We start from the raw sequence: 20,631 nt of genomic DNA, 5'->3' as shown, positions 1-20,631 counted from the left end.
GGATTTGCTGTATTGCTCTAACGCCAACATGTGCTGTGTTTACTGCCTCGTGCTCTTCCCCGTTTTTATTATAACCGCGGTCCGGCAGCCACGCACACGCCTATGCTCTCCCCTTTCCCTCCCTCACTCCGGGTGAGCTAGCTATGTTGTGTTGGTGCAGCCGCAGAAGCCTTTGCTCTTCCACCACTCCATCCATCCATTCCACCGGGAGGAGAGCAGGACCTCTCCTTCCTTTTCCCTCCTCCTCTGCGCTCCTAGGTTAGGAGGAGGGGCTTTTCAAAGGAGAGAGCAAAAGAGAAAGTCCTTGCATACCCCAACAAGGCAACCCGCTGCTGCCTTTTTCTCCCTCTCCCCTCCCCTCCCCTCCCCCCTTCTCTCTCTCCACCCTCTCTGCTTTCTTGTTATCTTCAGCCCAGCCAACGAGAGCAGAGCAGAGCCGAGCCGAGCAGAGAGAGGTGGACCGAAACATCGGACAGCAAGCAGGGAGGGGAGCTAGCCAAGGAAGGACGGCGGGCATGTGGGATCTCAATGACTCGCCGGCGGCCGACGCGCCGCCGCTGTCCCCGTCCGTCGACGACTCCGGCGCCTCCTCCTCGTCGGCCGCCGCGGTGGTCGAGATACCCGACGACGCCGACGACGACTCCGCCGAGGCCGTCGTCACGCGCCAGTTCTTCCCCCCGGCCGCCCCGGGCGAGGGCGCCGCCGGCAACGGCCGCGCCGCGTGGCTCCGCCTGGCCGGCGCCCCCGCGCCCGCCGTGGCCGCCGCAGCAGCCGGAGGAGGAGGCGGAGGCCCCGCGGCGTCGGCGGCGGCCAAGAAGAGCCGGCGCGGGCCGCGGTCGCGCAGCTCGCAGTACCGCGGCGTCACCTTCTACCGCCGGACGGGGCGGTGGGAGTCGCACATATGGTAAGTTCCTCCTTCCCGCCCGCCGCCGTCTCTTTCCTTTCCTTTCCTTTCTTGAGAGCTTAAGGAAGGAGAAGGAGAGAGAGCGCTGCAGCAGTTGCAGCAGCAGCAGCAGCAAAAGAAGAGAAGAGAAAAGAAGATGGGTTTGGTATTGGATTCGTCTTGTTTTGGGCATTCCATGCCTCTGCTCCTTTTGCCTTTCATAGCAACGTCCATCTTATCAAACTTATTCTCCTCCCTCCCTTCCTTCCTTCCTTCCTTCCGTGTTTCTCTCTCTCCTCTTATCTTCTCTTCTCACGCGCTCATCTCTCTCCCCCATTCTTTTGCGCAATGCAGGGATTGCGGCAAGCAGGTCTATCTGGGTAAGTTTCCTTCATCTCCATCTTGTCCATGCATACATATTTGGGCGCGGATCGATCGCCGATTGGCGGCCGGCCGGCGTTTTTCCCGTTCCCGATTCCTCACAATGTCACCGACGACTTGCAGGTGGATTCGACACTGCTCATGCGGCGGCTCGGTACGATAAAGATTTGACATACTAGTACCAATCAAACTCTGTTCTTTCCTGATTTCTTTATCAATTATCTGCGGCCGCAGGGCGTACGATCGGGCGGCGATCAAGTTCCGCGGCATGGAGGCCGACATCAACTTCAGCCTGGAGGATTACGACGACATCAAGCAGGCGAGCCACCAGACCCGATCAATCAACACGAACAAAAGTGCTTCCTGTTAGCAGATTCGTCACGTGTTTAGCCACCCTGCTTTGCAGATGGGCAACCTGACCAAGGAGGAGTTCGTCCACGTGCTCCGGCGCCAGAGCACGGGGTTCCCCCGGGGCAGCTCCAAGTACAGGGGCGTCACCCTCCACAAGTGCGGCAGGTGGGAGGCGCGGATGGGCCAGTTCCTCGGCAAGAAGTATGTACTCCTCCTCCACCATCACTCTCCTCCTAGCTCCCTCCTCCAATCGATCACTTGGATGTCTGCTTCCTCCTGTCGTTGCACTCAAAGTGGCAGCATCTCTCTGCCGGGCGGATGGCATGGCAGTGGCACTAATGGGACTTGTGTGCAACGCAGGTACGTCTACTTGGGGCTGTTCGACACCGAGGAGGAAGCCGCCAGGTAGTAAAAACTGAAAAAATTATTGGGCCGTGCACTGTGCGCGTGTCCTCCCTCCATTGCTGTTGGCCGGGCAGCCATAGCTATAGCTTTAGCTTTGCTGGGGTTGGGCGGTGAACTGATTGATGTCTCGTGTGCCTCTGGGCGCTGTCGGGCAGGTCGTACGACCGCGCTGCCATCAAGTGCAACGGCAAGGATGCGGTGACAAACTTCGATCCCAGCACCTACGCCGAGGAGTTCGAGCCCGCGGGTCAGTAATAATCCATGGACGGATGCCTCTTAATTAGCTAGCATAATCGTGCACTGTTCATCCGTGGTTTGATTTGGCAACCATGGGATTAATTATGCAGTAGTGTATATGTTTCTTGATGTTCATTCATTCGCTGATCTTGATCTTGATCTTGGGTGGACAATGCTCTGCCAGCTTCGACCGGCGACGCGGAGCAGAACCTGGACCTGTCGCTGGGGAGCTCGGGGGGCTCCAACAAGAGGGGCAGCCTCGACGGCGGCGGCGGCGGAGAAGACGACGGCGCGGCAGGGTCTGACCAGCGCGTCCCCATGGCCTTCGAGCTCGACTGGCAGACGGCGGCGGCGGCGGCACGGAGCACCAAGGCCAAGGTACACGCCGCCACTTGGCCCTGCAACAAACAACAACTATGTATGCATAGTATAATCGGGCGTTGGAAAGCTGAAAATGGGTTTGATTTACTATGCAGTTCGACCAGAACTTGACGCATCACCAGATGCCCCCTCCGGCCCTGCAAGCCTCCCACATGCCCTTCAGTCCCAGGCACCACCAAGTGGGTACTTTTGCAGTTCAAAGTTCGAAGAATTTTTCCATCTGTTCTTGGTGGGCGCGAGCTAACAGTGATTGTTTGGTGCAAATTGCGCAGTTCATGGGCAACGGCGATCCGGGGACCGCGGGAGGCCTGTCGCTGACGGTCGGCGCCGCCGGCGGGGGCGGGCACTGGCCTCCGCCTCTGCACCACCAATACCAGCCGCCGCCGCCGCCTCTGCAGCAGCAGCAGCAGCAGCAGCAGAGGCTGCACGGCTGGGGCAACGTCGTCCCCGGCACGAGCTGGCAGCCGCCTCAGCCGCCGCCGCACCACCAGGCGGGGCCGCCGCCGAACAACGCTGCCGCCGCCGCCGCAGCAGCTGCAGCATCATCACGATTCCCACCCTACATCGCCGCGCAGGCGCAGAGCTGGCTCCAGAAGAACGGCTTCCACTCCCTGGCCCGACCCACCTAGCTTGCCAGAGAGACCATCAAGACCAGCTCCACCGCGCGCCGCGTTCATCCATCATCCATGGCGAAGATCGACCGACAGGTGTGTGTGTGTGTGTGTTCCACTGAAGCAGGCGAGATCACGGAGGAACCACAACCATGCATGCATTACCACCACAACTGAACCGAAACCGAAACTGAAACTGGATGCTAGTATTCTTTTTCCATTTCTTGTTATTTTTTCTTGATTGAGTGAGATGGATTTGAGAGGACGGATGGATGTGGTCATGTAAATGCGGAGTTCCCCAAGAAGACGATCGAGATTGGTTCTACTCTAGCTTCTAGTAGCTCTAGCTAGCTTTCAACTCAAGTGTCGAGTGTGTTTGTGTGTGTGGTGGAGTATCTTTTGGTGCTTCTCGTTGCATACCATGGCCAACAGCGATGACTCGGGGGGGTGTCCACATCACAGCTCATTTTGTTTGGTCTCATGTTGCATCACTCACTGCATGATGAGATTGGTTCCGGAAATTTGCTGCGGGCACCCGCCCCGGTGGCCGACAACACACTACCTAGCCCCTCTATGAAACATTTCATAACCTCGACAATGCTAACCCTAGTGTAAAATCATACTCCTAGACAATGCTATCCCTCATCTAGTAAACATCGCTATTGTAAAAATCCCTAACAACAGCGATGACTCGGGGGGTGTCCACATCACAGCTCATTTTGTTTGGTCTCACGTTGCATCACTCACTTCATGATGAGATTGGTTCCGGAAATTTGCTCCGCGCACACAACACACTAGCTAGCCCCTCTATGAAACATCTACAAATATATATTCACGCTCGGCTTCTTTTCATATCTTTTCATAACCTCGACAATGCTACCCTAGTGTAAAATCATAGGCAATGTTATAAAAATCTCAACAACCTCGATGATGTTTTCGATAAAGGGCGCTTTTTACTGATAATGTAGCATTGAGGGATACAATCACAATGAGTACACACACGGGCTCTGGATAACTAGAATGCACACACCCAACACAAACACACACACGCATACAAAGATCACGCTAGCAAAAAAGCAAAGTCATAGAAGACCAAAGCTTTGCATAGGCGGATGAAAAAATATAAATAAAAAAATCCCGAAGTGATAAGGTGATTGACGATATACAATGGTGACCATCGACAACAACATCTCTCGACAACATCAGGACCTCGACGATGTTACCCCTCTAGTAAACATTGTAAATATGTAATGTCATCTTGTAAAGAACTTGCATCTATTCCTCATAGAAAAAAAGGACGGTACGGTGTGCTGATTTTCATTTGGTTGTCTGCACCCTAGTATGAAGAGGTCAGGGGAGTTGGTCCTTTCATTTTCACATAGAAAAAATCCAATTTTGTCAAGAGACTAGAAACAAATACCACCCTTTCATTTTGTTGTTTGTGGAGGATGGGGAGTTGGTCTCTCATTTTCACAAAGAAAATCCTCTACAAAAAGCACCAAGAAAGAAAGAAAAATCCAATTTCTCAACAGACTCTCGGTCTTTTCATTTTCACGTAGAAAAATACAATTTTGTCAAGAGACTAGGAACAACCCCCCCCCCCCTTTCATTTTGTTGTTTGTGGAGGATGGGAGAGTTGTCCTCTCGTTTTCACAAAGAAAAATCCTCCAAAAGAATCCACATTTCTCAAAAGACTAGTACTCTATAATACTCTCTCTGCTCTGAACTACTTGCCTTGCATTTGTCTAGATACATGCGTATCTAAACACATTTTAGTATTAGTTACCTTCATATGTAGAAAAATCTAAGACAAGTTCCAAAACAGGCGGGGGGGATCCTCATTTCCCACACATTTTCATATCCTTGGAAACACCGCGCTATTCCACCTGATTGCCAATGGAAGGAAGGCGAAAAACTTTATACCAGCGCTGTCGGTGGAGGGGCTGGTCATTACGGACCAGCAAGGCAAAGAGGAGGCGCTCTTTGAGGCTTACCAGGAGTTGCTTGGAAAAGACAGGGCGAGAGAGCACTCGTTAGACCTTGAGTTCTTGAACATTCCAAGACTAGACCTGTCCGAGCAGGATCTTGTGTTCCACGAAGAGGAAATCTGGGCGGTGATTAAGGAGATGCCTTCGGAGAAGGCACCGGGGCCCGACGGATTTATTGGGATATTTTTTCAGAAGGCGTGGGAGATCGTCAAAAAGGATGTGATCGCGGCGATGAACAAGTTATTTCTGAATAATGGCCATGGATTTGGTCGACTCAATCAGGCGCTTATCACTCTCATTCCGAAATCGCCGGAGGCTTGCAGGGTCAAGGATTTCAGGCCGATTTGTCTGCTACACAGTGCCCCAAAACTCGCTTCCAAGCTGCTGGCATCGAGGCTCAGCAGACGCATGCCGGAGCTTGTTAACATCAACCAGTCGGCATTCATTAAGGGGCGGAGTATACACAACAACTTCCTGTTGGTGAGACAGATGGCTAGAAGATTGCATAAGAGGAAGGTAAAGGGGGCCATGCTTAAACTGGACATCACACGAGCGTTTGATTCGCTGTCATGGTCGTTTCTTTTCGAGGTGTTGAGAGCGAAGGGATTCTCGGAGAGATGGTTATCTTGGGTGGCAGTGTTACTCTCCACGGCCACGTCCAGAGTGGTGGTTAATGGATGCGCAGGCAAGAAATTCTCACACGCGTGCAGACTGAGGCAAGGGGGCTCGCTATCGTCGTTCCTTTTTGTGATTGCCATGGATGTGCTCACTGCGATAGTAAGAAAAGCACATGATGATCAGATCCTGTCGAAGATCAATGGTTGTGGTCCACTTCAATGACTGTCCTTGTATGTCGACGATGTGGTCCTATTTATCAAGCCTACGAGATCTGATCTGGAGTTTGTCAAGGAGGCACTTAGATTGTTCGGCCCTGCATCTGGATTGAAGGTAAACTACGTGAAATCCTCGGCCATACTTATCAGAGGAGATGAGGGGGGCGAAGAAAGGCTGAGGAACATCTTGCCGTGGAAGATTGATAAGTTCCCGTGCAAGTATCTAGGGCTGCAACTGAGCATCAAAAATCTCATAAGATCAGATTGGCAACCGATCGTTGATGCGGCCCTATGAATTTTACCTGGTTGGCAGCGGGGTATGGTGACTAGGCCGGGCAGGCTCATCTTAGTGAATCAAGTCATGAGGGCGAGACCAACTCATCATCTCATAGTCGCAGAAGCGCCCAAGTGGGCACTGGAGAGGGTGAACAAAGGATGCCGAGCTTTCTTCTGGGCTGGCTCGGAGGAGAAACATGGAGGGAAGTGCGCTGTGGCATGGCAGAGGGTGTGCAGACCTAAACAGCTAGGCGGATTGGGAGTGATCGATCTGCACAAGCAGGGCATCGCTCTCAGATTGAGATGGGAATGGCTTAAACGAACTGACGAGTCGAGACCGTGGCAGGGGTTGAGTGCGATGATTGACAAGCAGACGCAAGAGGCGTTCACGAGCCTGGTGAGTTGGTCCATTGGAGATGGATCAAAAATCTTGTTCTGGAAAGACAGGTGGATCGGTGGATGCACGGTTAAAGAGATTGCACCCTTACTCGCGGCGAAGGTAAGGACACAGGTGGCAAACAGAAGATTAGTGTGTGAGGGGATGTTCATGCATGCCTGGACGAATGACATCACAGGCGAGCTGGACACGTATGGCCTGGCTCAATTCATCAAGCTCTGGGATATACTGATCGAGGTCCACTTGCGGCAAGAGGAGGAAGACAGGCCAGTCTGGGCTTGGAACCGCTCTGGGAAGTACTCAGCAGCCTCGGCTTATAAGATGATGTGTGAAGGAGGAATCAAATTTCAGGCGGCTGCAGCAATCTGGAAGTGCTGGGCGCCTTTGGGCTGCAAAATCTTCATCTGGTTGGCCATCTTGCATAGACTCTGGACGTCAGATCGGCGTGCGCGCCATGGTTTGCAGGACACGACCTCGCCTTGCTATCTATGTGAGCAAGAGGAGGTCATGGTTGAACACATGTTGATGCAATGCGTGTTTGCCAGGCAGGTTTGGCACCAGTGCTTCCTGGTTTTGGGGTGGAGCTTATCGATGCAGCCAACGGGACAGGACTCCTTGCAGGATTGGTGGGTCAGATCTAGGAAGCGGGTGGAGAAGGCGCAACGCAAGGATTTTGACTCACTAGTCATGTTGGTGTGTTGGTGTATTTGGAAGCAGAGGAACGGGAGAGCCTTTGATAGGAACGATACGTGTAACGAACAAGGCACAGTTCGGTCATTCTTAGAGAGCGACATCTTTGGGCGATCGCTAGAGGGAGAGGAGTGCAAACAGGTAGTGAGTAGTCAGCTAGGTGATTCGGAGTAGGGGTGGGTAGGCGTGCCGCGTGCGACGCCTGCAACTTGTAATGCTCTTGTAAATATTTCTCTCTTCTATAAATCTAAGGTACGTTTTTGGCGTACTCTCAAAAAATATCCTTGGAGGGGCTTAAAAATGTGGTGCCTAGCCAGGCCTACGCGCATGCAGAAAGAAGAGAGGTCTGATGAAGGGAACGGGTGGGCGTAGCGTTTTGCTGGAGGAAGAGGATTCCTTGTGTTTCTAATTCGGGCATTGCAATAATTGAAGCCGGGAGTGGAGGGAGAGAGAGAGATTGTACGAGTGCTGGTGGGGGCCCATGCCCGCAGAGCGGCCATGTGTGCGCTCGTACGTACGATGAGGGGGCCTTCGGCTTGCGGAAAAGTGGGCTGGGCCAGGATTCCACCCCACCGAAACAGACGACGACTGACGGGACGGTAAAGCCGGTCCGATTCGTGTAACCCGGCCAGCGGCTTTGGGCGCAAGTTAATGTGGACCGGCCCGTCGCCGTGTCGCTCTCCCCGCCCCTCCGAATCATCCTCGTCGTCGGCCCGCCCCTCTGTTGCCATCATGCGAGCGTGCGACCAACCACCATTGCTGTAGCCTACTAAACTCGCCTCGCCCACACCTCCCCCCCTGACCTATCGTCCTCTGTCCGTCCCGACCTCTCCGCCCGTTTCTCCATCGGCTCATGGCCATCGTCGTACGGGTTGCCGTCTGGTGTACTACGTGCGACGTTTAGCTTAACTTGCCAGGGATCGGCAGGTGCTCGTCGATCGTGGCTAGATTCCTTGCTGGTCTAACAGTTGCGTGCCCTGTGGATATTTGTGGCAGTCGAGCGCTGAGAAACTGGTGCTGATTCTGATGGACATGGACGGACAGCGACGGGTCGTGATCGATTAGGAGGTTGTGTGTGTCTGTTGGAGTGGATGGCAATGGCAATGGCATCCATCATTTTTAGTAGGGACTCTCCGTCAAAGTGAAGCAACCGTCCGTCGCCGACCGATCAACGCATGCACTTGATGATGACCTACCTCCACAGCCACAGGCCTTTTGGTGTAAGCTGCTCTACGTACTGCGCAGCGCACATGAATTCCACTGCCCATTTAACTATCGTGGAATAGCATGGAGGGAGAAACCAACGACGAAAAATCATCACTTCCCGCCCCCCGCCCGCCGTACGTGCCGACCTCCCTCTCTTATTGCATGTCACTAACGCTGGTCGAACGGTCATCATGATTCATGGCCGGCCCTGGCCTAGCAGTCCTTGCGAGCGAATGGTTGGATGGAGGGACGCTGCCGCCGGAATTGGCTGTCTTGTGTTAACCATCGGGGGCTACGTTTTGGCCAGGCCCACACGCACGCATGTCGAACCGAATATCGTCGATCGCGTACGTTTTTCGCTCCCATACACGTACAAGCACGGAGCGAGCATGCATGCAGGCATGCTCTTTCAAGTCTCAGGTTGGGTCGGAATACGGATCCAAGGCAAACGCAGCACAATTTCTGAGGCTAATTTACCCCGTGCCATTGCTCAAGGCTACGTGCCATGCATGGTGAAAACGAGCCGGTGTTGGCCACGTAGTACGTGCGAGCGAGCGTGCGTGGCCGGCCCGTCGCTGCATGCATGCATGCATCTGGAGCGCGCGCGCGAGTCGAGAGCCCACGATGGCTGTCGCGAGAGTGCATGCGCAGCGCACTGTGGATTCCATCGGCTTTTCCCGGCCGACTGGCCAAAGGGAACAGCCACGAGCAGCATTATCGATGCTTCCACCACTCGGTCGACGGGACACTGGCTATCCAAAGGGCTTCCGTCTCTGACGTAGCAGTACGTTCCTGTCGATCCTCCTGCCCGGCCGTGGCGTGGAGCAATTCATCGGGCGCGTAGGCCCGAGCGTGCGTGCATGCGAGCAAAAGCCTTTGAGATCGACCCAACGTACGTACGCAAAGCCGAAACCGTACGTACAAGAGGCAGAAAAAAACCCACCGGGCGCATGCATGGCCGGTCTGGTCGATCGAACAAGTCCGATGCGTGCAAAGCATGTATGCATGAACATCGTTTGCCTTTCCCCAGCAAGCAAGCAAGCAAGCTTTCCACTCGCTCTTGGCTGGGTTTTGGGCCGTTCCGTGGTCTGGAGGCACGGACATAGGCGTGGCCAATTACGACAAGCTACATGGGCGAAGGAAAAGGAAACCGCAAAGGTGGGCGCATGCCGGCACCGCGGAGCACTATGCATGCACGTACGTCGGCGACGTTACTCACTGACCGACGCACCTACCTACCTACCTTGGCTAGCGACCCATGGCCGTAGCCGATAGAGTAGCATGCTACTCCTAGCTAGGCTAGCTATGTAGCTAGGCAGTAGCTTACTATAGGAGATGATCGACGACCCCTTTGTGTTGTGGCTGTACGTAGATTGGAGGAGCCGCTCGTCGGCCCTGTTCACGGCCAGCCCGACCTTCCCGAAACGGAAAGTGGGCGCCGACGCGCCCAGCCCCAGCCAGCCAGCGGGAGCAAGCCGCCTCGCATTATTTCCCTTCCCTTTTCCTGCCCCCGGCCGGTCCAGATCTAGCGCCAGTGCCCGGATGGCGACGTGAGAGCCGCGGCCTGCACGGACGCAGCACCCCCACCCCCACCACGTACACGATCGACCACCCTCGCCCTGGCTAGCTAGGCCACATAGCCACGCCCACGCGTACGTGCTCTCGATCCGTCGTCCATCGCTTCTGTGCATGTCTCGTTCGCTTCCTCCGGCCCCCTTGCTGGCATGCCATTGCCCTGCCAGCCGTGGCCCGGTGGCCTGCCGGTGGGGCGCCGCTCTGGCGGTGCCAAGAGATAGCCAGAGCACGTACCCACGCTGCGCTGCGCTACGTAGTGAACCATGCAGCAGTTGGCCTCGCTGGGCCGGGGTCTCTGGCTCGCTCGCTGGCTGGCCGCTTGTGTGTCTGCACGACGGCGTAGGCCCCGTGGCCGTGGGGCGGGATCGACCGGACCGGCGATCGATGGCGCGTGTCGCCACGCCTGCGCCGTGGCTGGACCATGTCGCGCGATCCATATCACCCAACGTTGTTTGTTAATCTGGTTCCTACCGTACGTACCCCCTGCTAGCTCGCTAGGCGGGTGACCCCAGGTCCCAGGGGCAGGGTACGTACTACGTACGTGCGTGCATGGCATTGGCGTTGCTCTGCTGAGTGTGTTGGCCGGTTAAAAGCACTGTGGTTAATCTGTTGCTAGCGCGCGCGCGCTTGGGCCGTGGTCTGGTCGCCCGACAGAGGTACGGTCTCGAGCCTGAGACTAATTGAGCAGCGGATGCAGGCGGGCTGACGAGGGCCGGGGCCTGCTGCAGCCACCGCCGGGTACGGTACGTGCGGTGTAAATGTGTGCCTCTTTTGTGTTTACTGAGACTGTGACCATGAACCTAAGCTGGCTTGGAAGTATCCTCCTGTGATTGAGTGATGGATGGGTTGTGGATGCATGCATCCGTCGAAACATCTGCAGGCAGCTGACTGTACTGGAGGGCCACACATTTATCGAAACCCTGCTGCCTGCCCTGGTTCTACTTCTAGTGCCTACCGAGACGGTGGTGCTAATGAGCAGCTGGTTAATTACTTTGAACACTGTGGCGGTTCATATATAGGGGGAGGAAGAAAGAAGTTTGGCCGGAGGCGGAATACCGAAATGTTTTTTTTTTGAAACAATGCAAAAGACTTGCCATTTTCATTTAATAAGGAGAGGTTTCAGAACAGACATCGCCAAGCGGCGGAAAAGCAAAACAATTACTCTCGCGGCATTACATTACGCAAATGCTTAGCACCTGCATTGGCCCAAATCGAAACTTCCTCTTTGATGCCTCGCATGACCATCGCCACCGGCGCCGCTTTGCTCCTGAAGACACGAGCATTCCTTTCATTCCATATCTGCCATCCCACAAGAAGTAACAGGGAAGATAGGGCCTTCGTCGGGAGTGTATTATCAGAGAGAACCGCATCCCACCAAGATTTCACCGAATCAAACAGGAGCCACGGAGCCGTGGGGATAGCAAGCCCAAGCCATGAGAAGACCATATTCCAAATCCGAACAGAGAAACAACACTTGAAGATCAGGTGTGCTGTAGATTCTTGCACCTGACTGCAGAGTGGGCATTTGTCACAATTTGGCCATCCTCTCATCTGAAGCCTATCAGCCGTCCAAACTCTGTTGTGGATAATGAGCCACGCGAAAAATTTGCATTTGGGGGGAGCCCACGCCTTCCAAACCGCAGTAGCCAAACTTGAGAGCGGGAGGTCATGAAACTGCGCCAAATAAACAGACTTTGCAGAGTACTGCCCATCATTGGTTGACTTCCACAATATGGAGTCCTGGACACCCGGCTGAATGGCCACAGTCGCTAGCTTCTCCCAAAGGGCCACCGAAATGTTGTCCAACTGTTTAGAGAAAATCGTCTGGAATGTTGCTTTCAGGCAACTGTTTTCTCGTACACGCTTCCTGACTAAACATTAAGTTTGACACGACCCGAGAGCCAAGACGCTAGGCTTAGGTTTTTCACGTTGTCCTGGCCGAACTTTGAAGGTGGCAGCATTGGAGGAACTGCTGCCGTGCAAGCATTGACTTGGGCGGCGCCGAACTTTGCAAGTCCAGCACGGACCGAACCGAGAGCCGGTGGAGGCGCCGTACGTGCATTGGGTGGCCTATATATGACGCTGACGGCACAATGAGCGCCTCCACCGGTCGTAATCAAGGGTGCACGAATTGCACGCTTGCACGATTTTCCTTTCGGGAATCTGCACGCTTGCATGTAGGGTTTCATTTGGCGCCTGCACCAGCACTAGCACCACCTGAGACGAGAAAAAAAGGTAGAGACATGCCGCCACTGTTCATCTTCTTCCTCCGTTTCTTCTTCCTCGGCACGATCCCCTTCCTCCAGCGACCCCCAGCCTGCCCCGCCCTAATCGCCGGCCTCCACCACCCGTGGCCGGCGAGCACTACCGAGCACCGCCTCGCCTTCTTGCCCTCCCCTCGACCTCCCCCCACTGCCGCTGCTGGCCGCCACCCCGGCCATCCCTCTAAGCCCCGCCACAATAAAGAAAAACTTTGGCGATCTCCTCCACCCCACCACCCCTAAGATAGATAACGGGGAAATGCCTCCCCCTAAGATAGATGGTGGGGCAATGGCTTCTCTGGCGAGATTTCTTCTTCTCTGATGAGGTTGTAAGGAAGGAAGGAAGAAGGTGAGTGACGCATGAAAAAAAAAATCAGGTACCTGATAAATAGTAAAAGCAGAAAAAAGGCTCGCACCCTCTCTCGCCCGTTGAGGTCACGCACGGGACCCCCTATTTGGCGCGCTAGGTGCTAGCGAACAAGCCCCGCGCGCACTTTTGGGGCGCCCTGTCTTATTCATTTTGTTTTTTCTGTTCTTTTTTATTGTGTTTATTTTTTAACTAATTCAAGACTTCAGAAAGTTCCAAATTTTGAAAAAAAAAGTGCATTTTGGGGAAAAAATGTGCAATAAATCGTAAAATATTCATGGATTAAAAAAATTCAAGTTCCTACAAATGTTCACAATTTTGGAATAAATTTTCAGGAAGTAAAAAATGTACGTAATTTTCAATAAATTTTTTAAAACTTTTAAAAAAAATTACGAACTCAAAATATGTTAATAAATTTTAAAAAATTAAGAAAAAGTTTGTGAAGGACAAAAAACATTCACCGATTAAAATAATATGCATGCATGAAAGAATTGTTTGTCAAAAAAAATTTGTTCGTTAATTTAAAAAAACTGTTCTCCTATTAAAAAAATCAACGAGTTTCAAAAAATATGTTGATAAATAGGAAAATGTCTGCAAACTTCAAACATGTTCACAATATATAAATGTTCACAAATTTGTAGAATTTTTTTTCACAAGTCTAAAAAATGTCCACGAATAAAAAAATATTCATGATTAAAAAAATAAGAATGTTGGAAATAATAAAAATAAGGAAACCCAGAAAATAAAAGTAAATAAATAGTGAACATAAAATAAATAAAGAAAATGTGATAATGACAACAAGGAAAGAAATAAAATGGAAAACACTGGACAAAGCGAAAGAAACCACTAAAAAAATAAAACCTATTTTTGGAAGGTTCAAGAACCTCTCAAAACCGAAAAGAGGGGGAGTTACGCACTCGGTCGCTAACTAGCAGCCTATGCGCCAAATAAGGTTCCCTGTCACGCACGAGTAAGTGACTTGGACGGCTGGGCCAGGCAAGTACTTGTGCAAACCTGTGTATCTTCTTGGACTCACCGACGTAACTTACTATGGGTTGCTCACTTATTCGACGACCCATTACCATGTTCATTATTATGTAGGAGATAAACCTCAAAATGTAAATATTATCCGAAACATAATATTTTAAGATTTTTTTAATAGCTGAAAATATTCATACATTTCCATAATTACAATCTCATACTTTTCCCAAATATAAATTTTTTTGTATCATCGGAAAGTAATGTTCATACATTTTCTAGCCACCGTCGGAGAAAAATTTATCATCCCCACGCCCCTGGCTGCCATCTTGTCGTGGAGAGGTGTGGGGATCTCAGATCTTCAAGAAATGTAGTCTTGATCAACATCTAGTGATAGTCGTGGTGTTTTACGAATAAAATCACTCTGGGTCATGGCGGTAGTGTCATGGAGCTAGATAGGTATGTGTCCTTGCAGATCAAATTATTCGGATTTGATGAGTCTATGTGTCATGTTGCTCTTGTTAGTTTGATTCTTTTTGGAGTTGAAATTTTTCCTCGATGTTATGGTGAAAATTTTGTAGTTTGACAGCATGTACTTCTAAGGGATCATCTTAGGCTCAAGTACATTCATTTCTCACGGCTTCCCATCCTTTTAGATGGGGGACTCAATGGGCTTTCAGAAACATTTATCGGCAGCTGAACAAGGGGTAGTATCGCTGCTCCAATCCAACTATAGTATTTTTACACAACTCTTGGTAGTTTTTCATCTTGCAAAGAGTGATACTACAAAGAAAATGTCTCCAAGAGACTTCATTGTAATTCTTAATTGTACGAGTTACTCTACAGTTTCCCTGTTAAAAAATATCTGCAATTTCTTGGACTGTAGCTCCAAAGCACTGTGCCTGTAATGGTCGCGAGTATGAATAAAGTTACAGGTGTTTCTAAAAAAACTCATGCATACAAAAATAAATATGCATGCATTTCAAATAATATTTATGTCATGAAAATGAGTTCAACTTATTTAAAAGTGGTGTTCATGCATGTCAAAATATATGTTATATGTTTGTGTACCTCAAAAATATGTATTTTGAAAATTGGAAAGAATAAATAAAGTCAAAAATTGTGAACCCCAAAAGTCAAAAATATGTTTGTGTACCCCAAAAGTAAAAAAATTGTGAACAAGTGACTTTTAAAGATAAAACAAAAATAGAAAAGAAAACAAAGGATTTTGTTTCGAAAAACTAAATGATCCGCATATGATCTTTAGTGGCCACGGTGCTCCTCCTATTTTTCGCAGCGGGCCACAAATAGGACATGTCTTTTTATCCGACTAACAAGTGTACATTTTTATTTGACCCTCGTATTGAACTATTAGGACTGCAACACTTTTTCCTGACATATTGTTTGGTAAAATTCACATCCCAACCTAACAGACCGGATTATTGATCTCCCTAACACCAGTTTTGTCGGTCATTTTGGCTTACATGGCATCGCTTTAGTTGTTTTGTTACACAGATGTGCCCTAGTATACGACCTCTAATCTCTTATGTTCTATTAGATGACCAATTCTGTCTTGATCATTGTTGAGGTGTCAACGGAGGCGACTATGTCATCATGGCAGTAATGATTAGCATCAAAGTAAACAGAGTCAAGCGCGATGAGTGATATTGTTGTTTGCATTTGTTTCATTAGGTAGCTTTGTTCCTAAACTTGTGTGTTTCTTAGTTGTAGTTGACACTCAACGTAGGATTTTATTAGGATTTTGAGCTTCGACTTTGGTCCATCTCAAACCTTGGCTGTAGTGTTGTGTCGTCCGGTACTTGGGTGAACGAGGGCGACAACATGACAACAATGAGGACACTATAATCAATAGGATGTCAAGAAAGCAACCGATGAGCATGAGGTAAACGTGGATCAAATCCGCGGAGAGATCAATTCAGCATCGCAGAGAAACCCTTGTTTTTCTTGTTGTTGTTTCTGTTGATGTTGCTTGTTGATAACTATGACCCATTACTAACTTGTTGGCTCTACACCCTATATATCTACAAGAAAGTTATTTGATTAATTAATTAATTTCATAATTATATCTAAGTTGATAGATGGTCCCTACAGAGTTGTGAGGTCATCATGTTGTCAATCTTAGAAGATGTGACGACATATGCATATCTTTTAATCATTTTATCTTCTATAAACATGGCTTCACCAGAAAAGAAAAGAAACCCAGTGAAGCACCAGCAGATGGAAAACAGTAAAGGGAGACTAACCTTTTGTGGAGACAAAAAACATAAAGAAAATAAGAATTCGATAAATATCCTAGTTGTCCTTGAGGGCTTGTTTGATTCTAAGAATTCTCATGGATTAGAATCTTTTTACATTTTTTTGCTTCATCCATAGTTTGATTCATAAGATTGAATTCTACATGATATTTTCCTAAGGGTTCCTTTATACTACATCCCATAAAAAAAAGAGCAATCAATCAAACCCCTTGAAAAAATCCTTCATTTTTCTTGCAATCAAACAAACTAAAATCATGAAGAGTACTAATCAGCATGACATCAGAATCCTTTGCCTTTCTCTATTCCGACATTTTTAGAATCCTACGAATCAAATAGACCCTCTCTATTTATCTGTGGCAACTTGTGTTGTAAAATGTAAACACCCGAGCTAGTGATATGTAAGGTGAAACGACTGAAGAAATGAGATTAGGAGGTTAATCATCATGTTTAGTGATGTTATAAAGTGTATAAAAAAAGTTTTGAGAGAGAAGTGTTGTAAACCAGGAAGGTTAGAGGGCTAAACACCCTTGTGTCAACCAGAGCTTCTTATGGCACGTGTAAATCTTGCTCCACGCATGATCGAGCGTGGCCTCACCTCAAGTGATGCGCTGGCCCAATAGCGCACTCCTTCGTTTGTTATTTTTGTTATGTTTTTTATTTTACTATCAAATATTATTAAATAATTCTCAAAAAGTTCAGTGCACATTTTAAAAATATTAATATTGTATAAAAACCTTGTTCCTGCAATTTCAAAAATCTTGGTTCCATTCAAAATATGTTTGCGACATTTTAAAAATGTTCACATGTTTAATATTTTGTTCATGAAATTTTAAAATTTGCGTAATTTCTAAAAAATGTTTGTACCATTCAAAAGTTTCTGATGACATTAAAATTTTCATGTTATTTAAGAATATGTTTTGCAACATTTAAAAAAAATCGTAAATGTAAAAATTCTTCATGCAATTTTAGAAAATGTTCATAACGTATTGAAGATGTTCGCAACATTAAAAAATGTTTTAGCAGTTTCAAAAAGTTTTATGTTTGGAAAAAAACTCATGATATTTATTTAAAAAATGTTTGCCATGTGTTTAGGAATGTACACTCTGTATTTATAAAATGTTCAGTGGATATTTTACAAATGTCCAACATGTATTCGGATAATGTTCAACATTTATTAAATGTGGTATCTATTTTTTTTTGTTTGTATATGAAAAATACTCAATTTGTATTCAAAAGAAGCTACATGTATTTTGAAATGAGAACTAAAGATAAGAAAAAGAAAATTAAAGAAAAGAAGAAGCAAAGAACCTAAAATTTAAAATCAATTTTTTGCTGTTGAAAATCGATATAGAAAACACGGGAAAAACCCGCGCATAGAACCTTGCCAAAACGGTTCCACTTCAGCACTTCACGATGCCCCATGTAGGCGAGGCTATAGTAGGTATCATAGTCAAATTTTTTTTTGTTTCAGAAATTACCTCTAATTTTATCCAAACTCGACAACCAAGACATGTACTATGCTTTGGATCATAGATCCAAGAATCACAGAACAACTCCTATTATTAAGAATTACGAAGATATTTCTTGGAGATGTATTCTCCGTTGCGGTGTTGCCTCCTACTTCAAACAGACCAATTTAGAATATTCTTTGGGCGGGCCATGATACAACCGGCGAATTTATCTTGGTTGGGGTAATCAGTGGACTGATCAAAACCAGCTAGGCCCATTGGCCGCCCTTCTTTACTAGGCACTGTAAAAAGAGAATGTTCTGCCTTTCCGTTCTAGTTCTGCTCTGCTCTTTTGGTTGCAGTGATCTAAAAGAGATCGTGGCAGTAAACATGAAATTGCAGTAACCCATAGAAATCCACCACAGGAAGAAGATCCATCAGAATTCAGAAGCTATCCTTTAGATTTTGACGGCATGCCAGCAACATGGCAAATCCACGTGATGTTTCACCCAAGAATTCGTGATGGGCTTGTTGTTGCTAATGAAGAGGGAGGGGCCATAGGCAAGCTGGCGGTGCGCGAGACAAGCCGACAGAAGGGTTTGATGCGCCGATGGCATTTGTACTCGCTTCAGTTGTACGCTTCCATCGTAAAAGCAGCGGTACCATACAATAAATTGTGCCCCACATTCCCCTATTTTCAGTGGTCTCTTAACTTCGCCGGAATATATCTGTCCGTAGCTTATATCTGAAACTTTAAGTACTCCTATGTGAATCACCCCACAATTTCACTTGATGAAGAGCCGCCATAGCTCGTAAAATCGTGTCAGTGTGGCCGTAAGTTCATTCGGCATCTTTTGTGGTCTAATAATGTACTAAACGCAAAGTTGTTTTGGGGGTTAATACAACATTGTGGCTTTCCTCCGAAGATATGCGGAGTAAGAGCAACTCTAGCAGATCCGCTAAAATAGTCCGACCGCTATAATAACTGCTGATATAGAAGGCCGGGACCATTTTCGGCGCGGAACAAATTCGTTATATTTGGCCATTCGCAAATTTTTTTTGTGGGATCCTGGAAATTTCGGCATACGTCCGCCATATCTACGGTTTCCTCCCCTCTTTTCGTTGGTTCCTCTATCCCACCCACTCATTGGCGCGAAGGGAACATCCACCCCTTTCATTCCCGCTCTCGCTCGCCGCCGCCGCCGATCTCAATGGTCCCTCGCCGTCTTGCGTCACCGTGTCACCAACCGCCGCTATTGAGTACCCGCAGCCACTGCCCCCCCCCCCCCAACGATGCTCCTCCGGCCTTCCGCGCCCCCCCCCCCCCCCCCAACGATGCTCCTCCGGCCTTCCGCGCCCCCCCCCCCAACGATGCTCCTCCGGCCTTCCGCGCCCCCCGCCGCGCCAACACCTTCCGCCGTCGGCTCCAAGCAAAAGCGGCGGGGGAATCACCTCATGCAAGGAGGCGTGCCCGACGCAGCACCACTTTCTTCCAACGTTGATGTGCTTCCTCCAGTCACGGTCACCAGCTCGAGGAAGAAGACCGCCTCCTCCGGTCCGGCCAGTGCGCGGGCGAAGGCCCCGACGAAGAAGGCGGTTGCGGCTCGATGTCAGGCTCCTCCTCCGCCTCCGGCTGGCCACGTCCTCCCTAATCCCGTCCACTCCACTGGCCATGCCTACAACATGTTCGCAGAAACAACCGAGAGGTAAAAAAAGTTCCTTTGCTCCGGTGATCTTTGGTTCGACTTTGGACTGTTTCTTATGATCTGATCGTTGAATTTTGTAGCCAAAACATTCACTCTTCATATGTGATCCACTTGACGAATTCGATTCGGCAAATCAAGTGGAGGTCGAAGCCGAGGTGGAACAAGGGAAAGACGGCGGTGATGAAGTGGAGGAGTTTGAAGAGGCCAATTTTGATGCTAGCCAAGACAAAATAGGGAAAATGACCGACAACTACACGGTGATGGAGGATGTTTGCTTGGTTTGAGCATGTGAGAGTGTGTCACTTGATGCGGTGACTAGCAAAGATCAAAGCGCAATTAAGTATTAGCAATGGATCAAGGACAAGTACCACCGGATCTTGTCTTTCGCCTCCGACCAGTCATTTAAGTCAATCCAAGGCCGTTGGAACGTGATCAAGAAAACTTGCTGTCGTAGGAGTGGGCGCTTGGAGCAAGTGCAGAATGCACCTCCAAGTGGTGTCACGATTGATGATTATATGAATGTTTCTTCATTTTGTTGAATCTATTTGTGACATTGTTCGCGTGATGAAAATTTGCTGCCTCTATGTCTAATTGCAGGATCACATTGCCAACAAATATTTCAAGCAAACAACGCGTTTCAACCAGCGGCCGTTCACACTTCACCATTGTTGGCGCTTGCTCAAGGATAGTGAGAATTGGAGGGTGAGAGACAAGGAAGCTTCACCAAAGTAAGGTTCTCTTGTCAACTTGGAAGACGATGATGATAGTGATGATGTACCATGGGAAGGAAAAATAAGGGAAAGTAGGATGATAACACGAAGGAGAAAGCGAGGGTGAAGAGATTGGCCGAGGAATCCACTTTGAGGGATAAAATTAGTGAGACGGTGAAGATGAAAGAAACTATGATGACCAAGAATTTGGATACTAAAGTGACCATGGCTGAGAAGAAAGAAAAACACAAGGTGGCAAAGTGGAAGAGAAGGTGCGCCTTCGAGGAGCGCAAGATCACCCTAGAGGAGTAAGAGAGGAGGGACGAGAGGACTGGTTCATGATGATGAATCCAGAGGGCATTGATGCAACGATAAGAGATTTTTGGGAGAGAATGAGAATGGATACCATGTGTCGGAGGAAGATGGAGCTTCAAAATCTTATGGCTGGTGGTGGTTTCAGCAATGTTGGTGGTGTAGGTTTCGTATATGGTGCTGGGTACGGCAATGGAGTTGGTGGTGGGGGTTTTGGAGGTGGTTTTGCTTTCGACAATGTTGGTGGTGGTGGTTTTGGAGGTGGTTTTGCTTTCAGCAATGTTGGTGGTCGTGGGTTTGGAGGTGGGGTTGGCTTCAACAATGGTGATGGTGGGTTTGGAGTTGGTGGTGGCTTCGAT

General features: G+C 49.0%; 1 protein-coding gene across 1 annotated transcript; it reads left to right on the top strand.

The window, feature by feature from the left end:
• Positions 1–229: 229 nt before the first annotated feature.
• Positions 230–3,612, top strand: LOC109746921 (APETALA2-like protein 5). The gene is made up of 10 exons (XM_020306017.4): positions 230–904; positions 1,238–1,263; positions 1,388–1,418; positions 1,499–1,583; positions 1,671–1,816; positions 1,976–2,020; positions 2,176–2,267; positions 2,442–2,635; positions 2,734–2,817; positions 2,911–3,612. The coding sequence occupies exons 1-10, from the start codon at positions 516–518 to the stop codon at positions 3,265–3,267; spliced, it is 1,449 nt and encodes a 482-aa protein (XP_020161606.1). The 5' UTR covers positions 230–515; the 3' UTR covers positions 3,268–3,612.
• Positions 3,613–20,631: the final 17,019 nt, after the last annotated feature.

The sequence above is a fragment of the Aegilops tauschii genome, chromosome 2 (genome assembly GCF_002575655.3).
Source record: "Aegilops tauschii subsp. strangulata cultivar AL8/78 chromosome 2, Aet v6.0, whole genome shotgun sequence".
NCBI classification, from domain to species: domain Eukaryota; kingdom Viridiplantae; phylum Streptophyta; class Magnoliopsida; order Poales; family Poaceae; genus Aegilops; species Aegilops tauschii.
Note: the sequence above shows the minus strand (reverse complement) of the source record. Positions and strands in the feature narration are given on the sequence as shown.